The 8702-nt window shown below is 44.4% G+C and overlaps 1 protein-coding gene across 1 annotated transcript; it reads left to right on the top strand.

Annotated features, from left to right (window-relative positions):
• The first annotated feature begins 1096 nt into the window (after positions 1 to 1096).
• Positions 1097 to 2058, top strand: Imp3 (IMP U3 small nucleolar ribonucleoprotein 3). Its single transcript, XM_031345112.1, has one exon. The coding sequence runs from the start codon at positions 1157 to 1159 to the stop codon at positions 1709 to 1711; it is 555 nt and encodes a 184-aa protein (XP_031200972.1). The 5' UTR covers positions 1097 to 1156; the 3' UTR covers positions 1712 to 2058.
• The last annotated feature ends 6644 nt before the right edge of the window (positions 2059 to 8702 follow it).

The raw sequence follows: 8702 nt of genomic DNA, 5'->3' as shown, positions 1-8702 counted from the left end.
CAATCCTGATTATTTGTTTGGTATTTCTCAGTACTACTTGTCGAGGAGAATCCCTATGCCAGTCCAGTGACAGACCTGATGCTGGCCAGGATGGGACTATTCGTCAACTCTGGGAACCACTGGAACAGAGACATTTGCAGAGTTCTAATCACGTTTTTGGCAGAGATAATCCTCTTTTTTTTAAAAAAAATTATTAGCATTCCACTCTTCTAATGTGTATGCTTTAGAAAAAAATTTATTTTATGTATATCAGTGCTCTAGCTGCATGTACATGTTCATGTCAGCAGAGAGCATCAGATCTCATTATTCATTATGATGGTTGTGAGCCACCATGTGGGCGATGGGAATTGAACTCATGTCCTCTGGAAGAGCAGCCAGTGCTGTTAACTGCTAAACCATCTTTCAGAGTTGGAGAGATAGCTCAGCCGTTAAAGGCTAGGCTCACAACCAAAACTATGAGACAATTCTTTTAAAGGCAGTAACCTTTCTCTCTGGAAACTGACATCTGCAGCTATTGAGGGAGAAGACTCTCTTCAGTCACCAAAAACAGAAATCTGAGATTAGACTAGGTGCTGCCAAGATGGCTCAGCGGTTAAGAGCACTTGACTGCTCTTCCAAAGGTCCTGGGTTCGATTTCCAGGAACCACATGGTGGCTCACAAACATGGGATCTGAAGCTCTCTTCTGGTGTGTATGAGGACAGAGCAATCACATACATAAAATACGTCAAGGAATAAATTTTTAAAAAAGCAAAACAAGCCGGGCGGTGGTGGCGCACCCTTTAATCCCCGCACTTGGAAGGCAGAGGCAGGCGGATTTCTGAGTTCAAGGCCAGCCTGGTCTACAGGGTGAATTCCAGGACCTATACATACCTGTCGAGAAACCGTGTATCGAAAAAACAAAACACAACACTATCGATGCAGCACTGAACTCAAGAAAGCGGTCTTCGCAGGACACACCTCTCCTTCCGCAATTCTTTCTCCCCGCTCCCCTTTCAAAACAGGAAATTCCAGAGTTGGACGAATGAGAAATCAGGGGCGTGTCTTTAATCTTTCTTTTGATTGGTCCAGGGGTCTGGAGGCGGGATCTTTCCGCGTCGAGGCGGAAATTACGCTAGGTTCTCAACGCGTTCTCCTCTTCCTCCGGCATTCTCCATCATGGTGCGGAAGCTTAAGTTCCATGAGCAGAAGCTGCTGAAACAGGTGGACTTCCTAAACTGGGAAGTCACCGACCACAACCTTCACGAGCTGCGCGTGCTGCGGCGGTACGGGCTCCAGCGGCGCGAGGAGTACACGCGCTACAACCAGCTGAGCCGCGCGGTACGCGAGCTGGCACGGCGCCTGCGCGACCTGCCGGAACGCGACCCATTCCGCGTGCGCGCCTCGGCGGCGCTGTTGGACAAGTTGTATGCTCTGGGCCTGGTGCCCACGCGCGGCTCACTAGAACTCTGCGACTCCGTCTCAGCCTCGTCCTTCTGCCGCCGCCGCTTGCCTACTTTGCTCCTCAAGCTACGCATGGCGCAGCATCTCCAGGCTGCTGTGGCCTTTGTGGAGCAGGGTCATGTCCGCGTGGGCCCAGACGTGGTCACGGATCCCGCCTTTCTCGTCACTCGCAGCATGGAGGACTTTGTCACCTGGGTGGACTCATCCAAGATCAAGCGGCACGTGTTGGAGTACAATGAGGAGCGCGACGACTTTGATCTAGATGCCTAGCGAGTCTTCTTGTCCTGGCGTCTCAGCTACAGGTCGTTGAACCGGGGATGGGGAGAATCGCCCCTGTGTTCCGGGAAAGTTTCTTAGAATTTGGACTGACAATTAAATGACTGTGTCTTGAGAGACAGTGGAAAGCAGTTTTGTACAGCATTGGGGATTGCTAGCTTCTTGTGCCTTAAAACTTTGTGGTGTAGAAGCAGGAATGTTACGTTACCTGTTCCCCTCTTTGCTTTATCATCTTGACATAGGACTGTACAGATGGAGAGTTTGAGTTCAATTTATTTATATCGTTTAAAGAAGTCCTGTCCTAATGCCAATAAATGTCCCACTCACGTTGTTTAAGTGCACATTTTTGTCTGGCCATTCTTACCTAGGGTCCTATCTAGCCCTATCTATTGATCTTGGTAGCTGAAGAGCCTAAGAGTAGGAAAAGGGTTGTAGGGCTGAGACTCTGTAGCCTCACGTGGAGGCTACAGGATTTTGTACAAGCTGGGCAGATTTGTCACTTAACCAGTCCTTTTCTCGGAATGAATGTTTTGGCAGAGCTTTTATCCACAAGACTTCCTGTTGATATTCCAAATTCCCAGGAAATACCATATTAAAGTCCTGGAGTGTTTGCTTGCCTAAGGAAATGAGCGCCCTGTAGTTTGGCCAGCTAGTGGTTAGAAGGGACCCAGGAGGTTCCTGAAAACAGATGTTCTTCAACGTCCTGGCTTCAGAGTTAAGAACCCCCTACTCCAAAAGACAAGCAAAAGGGCAGGGTAGTGTTGGCACAGCCTTTAATCCCAGCAGTTGGGAGGTTAAGGCAGGCAGATCTTTGAGTTTGAGGCCACCCTGGTCTACATAAGGAGTTACAGGACAACCAGGGCTACACAGAGAAACTATCTCAGGACTGAAAGGAAGAAAGGAAAGAAAGAAAGAATAGAACTGGTAAATAGAGCACCAAGTGTTATACCAGACAAAACAGAACTCAAGAGCCAGCAGATTAAGGTATTTGTGTGTAGGGTATTTTTCTTCTTTTGTTTTGTTTTGTTTTGTTTGAGACAAGTTTCTCTGTATAGCCCTGGCTGCCCTGGAACTCACTCTGTAGACCAGGCTGGACTCGAACTCAGAAATCCGCCTGCCTCTGCCTCCCAAGTGCTGGGATTAAAGGCCTGCGCCACCACTGCTCGGCCGGGACAGGTTTTTATTTGAAGCTCAAGCTGGTCTGGAACTTGAGGTGATCCTCTTGTCTCAGCCTTTCCAGTGCCGAGATTATAGTGTGCACTGATGAAGCTCAGATTATATGTGCTTTCTCTTTACTAGTGAGCCAGGCAAGATAGCTCAATGGGGAAAGGCACTTGCTGCTCACGCTGACAGTGTGAATTTAGTTTTGGAACCTACTTGGTGGCAGGAGAGAGCCAAGTCCTCCACATGGCGTGGTATGTCATTTACATTCATATAAACAAAATTTAAAAAAGTAGAACTAGGGAAGTTAACATGAAATGATTCCAAATATTAGATGCAGTTTTACATGGGTAATATATGTTAGCCTATTTAATCCTTCCAACAAACCCATTTAAATGGGTAGACCAGTTACTTAGCACTTTTCAGGTGAGAATGAAAGATAAGTCAGTATTTGATTGCATGATAAATGGGTTCAGATAATCCCTTTTAAGAGTGCTAATACACTGCCACCCTTAAAAGATATGTTGGAGTCTCAGCTTCCAAGTCAGTAGCAACACTAGGCACTGATTGGTCTCAGCAGGATGCTATAGTAGAAGTTAGGCAGAGCTGGTATATTATGCACTAAGAAGAAACTGCAAGTGTGGGGTCAGCCAAGGCTATACAGCCAGAGTGTCTCAAGAAACAAAAAAATAAAGAGATGACTAAGCAGTAAAGAGCACTAGTTCTTCTTCCAGAAACTCTAGTTCCAAGGGATCCAATGTCCTCCTCCAGCCATGCATATGTATATAGACATATGCAAGCAAAATACCAAGAGAGAGGGAAAAAGACTGGGTGTGATGGTATATGCCTTTAATAATTTTTTGGACTCATCCAATCCCAGCACTTGGGATGCAGAAGCAGTTGGGTCTCTGGTCTAAAGAGTAAATTCCAGCACAGCTAGAACTACAGAGAAACCCTTTCTCAGTTCCCCCCAGCTCCCAGATTAAAAAGCAAAACAGCCGCTGAAAGTGAGGACAGAAATGGCTCCAATGTTAGGAGCTTACTTTGCTCTTGAAGAGGATCCCAGTGTGTCAGACTTACAATTACCTGTAACTCCAGCTCCAGGAACATGAAATACCTTAGCCTCCTCAGGCACCTGCACTTACATATGTGTATCCACACACATAAACAAAACTAATAATTTTAAAGAATTATAGAGGCTGGGCTGTATGAGAGACATGCCTTTAAACCCAGCAACCTGGAGGTATATATAGGCAAGTGGATCTCTGCATTTGAGGCTAACCAGGATAGCCAGAGCTACACAGAGAAACCCTGTCTAAAAACAAAAAGAGAAGAACAAGAATGATCTGGAGAGATGGCACAGACTGGATGTATGTTTATTATAAATAACCTGTGGGGTATTCACCAGAGAATACTGCTTGGATGTGGGTTTAAGTCACTAGGAAATCTTTTGGCCCTCAGTCCACTACACCGAGTCTTTTTCAGGATGAGCTTTTAAGCACAAAAATCACATTTTGAGTTGACATACTTAACAAAAACAGTTTGCCAGAAGTGGAATTACAGAAGCCAAAAAGTAGTTAGTACATTTAGAGACATTTCCAGAGCAATGGATTTTGATGGATTAGGTATTTGTTTTCATTGTTTTACAGCCTGAATGGCACTTCCATCATGGAGTCAGTTGCTCGAGGCCTAGGAACCTACTAAGGTCTGGGGCCCTGTTCTATAACTATGACATAGGGCTTGAGAGAGATCTCCAAAGTTCAGAGTACTTGCTTTCATTGCAGGGAATCTAGGTTTGATGTCCACTACCCATATGGTGCTTACAACTATGTATAACTCCAGTTCCCAGGACCCAGTGCCTGCTTTTGACCTCTGAGCACCAGTCAGTCATGCAGGTGATACACATATATTCTTTCAGGCAAGCACTCATATCACAAAATGAGGATAAATAAATCTTTTTAAAAAGTAGCTATGGCAACTTGGCTCAGAGTGTTTATTGCTTCTCCTAGCAGCAATAGCTAATCCTTTCTTTTCTCCATGCAGGCTACACAAACACTTATCACTAAGCTATAGCCTAGTTCTTTTACTCTTTTGTTTTTTCTAGATGGAGTTTGTCTGTGTAGCTTTGGCTGTCCTGGAGCTCACTCTGTAGACCAGGCTGGCCTCAAACTCAGAAATCCGCCTGCCTCTGCCCCAAGAGTTCTGGGATAAAGGCATGCACCACCACTACCTGGCTCCTTTTACTTTTTAAATTATTTGTAGGGTTTCACTATGTAGCTGTAGCTGACCTGGACCTCACAGTGTAGAGCAGCTGATCTTGCATTCAGGGAGTTCCTGCATGTCTTTTGGGTACTGGGATTAAAGTGTGCACCACCATGCCTAGCTCATAGTTTTGTTTTCATTTTTATTGGAACATACTTATAATCCCAGCATTTGGGAGGCAGAAGGAAGCTAATCTTTTGAGTTCGAGGCCAGTCTGATCTACAGTACAACTTCCACAACAGCAGGGATACACAGAAAAACCCTGTCTTAAAAAATTGATTTATTAATTATGTGTATGTGTGAATTACGTGCTTATTGTGAATGCAAGTGCCTACAGAGTCCAGAGGCATTGGATGCTCCTGGAGCTTGCTGGAGTTACAGGGAGTTTCGAATTTCCTAATATGGGTGCTGGGAATTGAACTCAGGTCCTCTAGAAGACTAGTTATGCTCTTACCTGATGTACAGGCTAGTTTTTGTCAGTTTGACACAAGTTAACACAAGTTAGAGTCACTGGAGAGGAGGGATCCTCAATTAAGAAAATGCTTCCAGGGCTGGCCAGATGGCTCAGTGGGTAAGAGCACAGACTGCTCTTCCAAAGGTCCTGAGTTCAAATCCCAGCAACCACATGGTAGCTCACAAACACCTGTAATGAGATCTGACTTCCTCTTCTGGGGTGTTTGAAGACAGCTACAGTGTACTTAATTATAATAATAAATAAATCTTTAAAAAAAAAAAAAGGAAAGAAAATGCTTCCATGAGATTGGGAGGGCCAGCACATTGTACATGGAGCCACTCCTGTGCTGGTGGTCCTGGATTTTTATAGAAATAGCAACCTGAGAAAGCCATGAGAAACAAGCCATAAGGAACACTCCTCCATGACCTCTGTATTAGCTCCTGCCTCCAAGTTCATGTTCTGTTCGACTTCCTTCCATGATGAACAGTGACGTCCAAGTGGAAGCCAAATAAAACCCTTTCTTCTCCAACTTTTTTTTTTCAGGGTATTTCATTACAGCAATAGTAATCCTAACCAAGACAATCACTAAACCATCTTTTCAGCCTAAAAGTGTTTAATTTTGATTAACTTAATTTTTGATGAGCTTGGTAGTACAGACTTGTATCCCAGGCTATTAAAGATGCTGAGGCAGAAGGCTCTCGGGTTTAAGATCTGTCTGGACTACTGTGTGGGTTCATGGTTAGCCTGAGTAACTTAGTGAGACTGTATCTCAAAATAAAAAGTTAAAAGGGGCTGGGCAGTGGTGGCGCGTGCCTTTAATCCCAGCACTTGGGAGGCAGAGGCAGGCAGATTTCTGAGTTCGAGGCCAGCCTGGTCTACAGAGTGAGTTCCAGGACAGCCAGGGCTACACAGAAACCCTGTCTCAAAAAACAAAATAAAACAAAACAAAACAAAACAGAATGGAATGGCTCAGTTAGCCAGTGAACAGCACTTGCTTAGAATGTGAGAGTCTTGGGGTTTAATCCCCAGTATTCCTGAAACAAAAAATGAAAACAATGAAAATAGGATTATAAATTCAATAATAACTGGCCTCTCTTGCTGACTGAATACATTTAACCTGAAGTCAACTGACTGTTTGAAAAGGGGGAAGAAAAATGGGATGTGCTGTATACACCAATCTCAGAGCTCCAGAAATGAAGGGTCAAAAGGCTATCCATTACTTGTAGCATTCCTGGCCAGCCTAGGCTGCACGAGACTTTCGAGACTCTACCCCTAAAAAGAGGAAGATGAAGCCAGGCATGGTGCATTCCATTGAACACACCAATAAGCGATGTTATAGACTCATATTCCAGTTACTCAGGAGACTAAGGTAGGAGTGTCCAGTAACCTACCTTTATAGCTATCTTCAGGATCTTGACATGAGATTCAAGCTTAAATAAAAGGTGAAAATTAGGCCAAAGCAATCTTGGGTGAGGTGGTCTCTAATAAGTTGTTGGAATAGTGTCAAATCTCTATCCAGGAGACAGTTTCTTCTGGCTGGCACGAGGCTTCAGCTTTTTCCTTCTCCCAGCATGTGATTCCTGGAGAAATTCCAGTTCCCAGCAGCCAAAGATATATCTGTCCCTTCACCTTCCAAGACTCATATCTGCCCCTCTCTGCTAGGCTTGGTTGTGGCTCTGCCTTAAGAACTCAGATGTCTGTCCCATTTTGGGTTCTGACAGTTTGCTCTGTTTCAGCATTCACTCAGTCTGGCCTGGTGGTATTTTCTTTTCTTTTTTGCTTTTTTGAGACATGATCCCACTATGTAGCCCTAATTGTCCTGGAACTTACCAGGCTTCCCTTAAACTCATAGAGATCTGCTTGTCTCTGCCTCTCAAGCGCTGGGATTAAAGACGTGCCAACATGCTCAGCTGGCATTTTCCCCCTGTGGTTATGAACCACTGTTCCAATTCTGAATCCTAAGGTTTAGGTTCCTGAGTGGGGATTTTTCAAAGTAAGGATTCGGGTCTACCCCAGAGTTCAATGTACATGTTAAGGTCCGGGAATTGCCACAAGCCATTTAGACACCAATCTCAGTTAAACAAGGCTAGTTTATTGAACACACACTCCAGGACTTGGCTCAGACTTGGGATCTGACAGCTACGACAATGTATATTTTCCAGGGTCAGTTTATATAGGGAAGAAACCATACTGAGCTCACAGATGTGTGCGGGGAAGGTTGTAGGGTGGTCTGCCTTTTTCCAAGTGTTTTTTTTTTTTAAACTCCACAGATTACATCTTTATTGTAAAAGGGGGAAGATTTCTTATAGCAGAGAAATCTAGCATAAACAACATAAAACAAGTAAATAAAGTTAGGATCACCTAGAAAGACATAAACTAAAGATGTGTGCTCTTTATAGAATGTAATTAGAAAGTGTGCAACATTCTTGCTATTTTTTTTTCCTCTTGTTTAACTTGAATCATAACAGAACATGGTCTGGTTGCTTTAAAAATGTCATCTTGGCAAACAACAAAAAAAGTCTAAGAGCTGTTTTTGATCAAATGAAACTAATGCTATATAACATACAAGGACAAGAAATTTGGAGTGGATTCTAGATTTTTTTTTATTAGATATTTTATTTACATTTCAAATGTTATCCCCTTTCCTCGTTTCCCCTCCAAAAACCCCCTATCCCATCCTCCCTCCCCCTGCTCTTCAACCCACCCACTCCTGCTTCCCTGTCCTGGCATTCCCCTACACTGGGGCATCGAGCCTTCACAGGACCAAGGGCCTCTCTTTCCATTGATGTCCATTGAAGGCCATCTTCTGCTACATATTCAGTTGGAGCCATGGGTCCCTCCATGTGTACTCTTTGGTTGGTGGTTTACTCCCTGGGAGCTCCAGGGGTGGGGTGGGGTGTCTGGTTGGTTCATATTGTTGTTCCTCCTATGGGGCTGCAAACCCCTTCAGCTCCTTGGGTCCTTTCTCTAGTTCCTCCATTGGGGACCCTGTGTTCAGTCCAATGGTTGGCTGAGAGCATCTACCTCTGTATTTGTTAGGCATTGGTAGAGCCTCTCAGGAGACAGCTATATCAGGCTTCTGTCAGAAAGCACTTGTTGGCATCCACA

Source organism: Mastomys coucha, unplaced genomic scaffold, assembly GCF_008632895.1.
Source record: "Mastomys coucha isolate ucsf_1 unplaced genomic scaffold, UCSF_Mcou_1 pScaffold23, whole genome shotgun sequence".
Taxonomy (NCBI): domain Eukaryota; kingdom Metazoa; phylum Chordata; class Mammalia; order Rodentia; family Muridae; genus Mastomys; species Mastomys coucha.
Note: the sequence above shows the minus strand (reverse complement) of the source record. Positions and strands in the feature narration are given on the sequence as shown.

Coding starts and splice junctions, on each gene's coding strand:
- Imp3 (XM_031345112.1), top strand. CDS start 1,157: ATGGTGCGGAAGCTTAAGTTCCATGAGCAGAAGCTGCTGAAACAGGTG.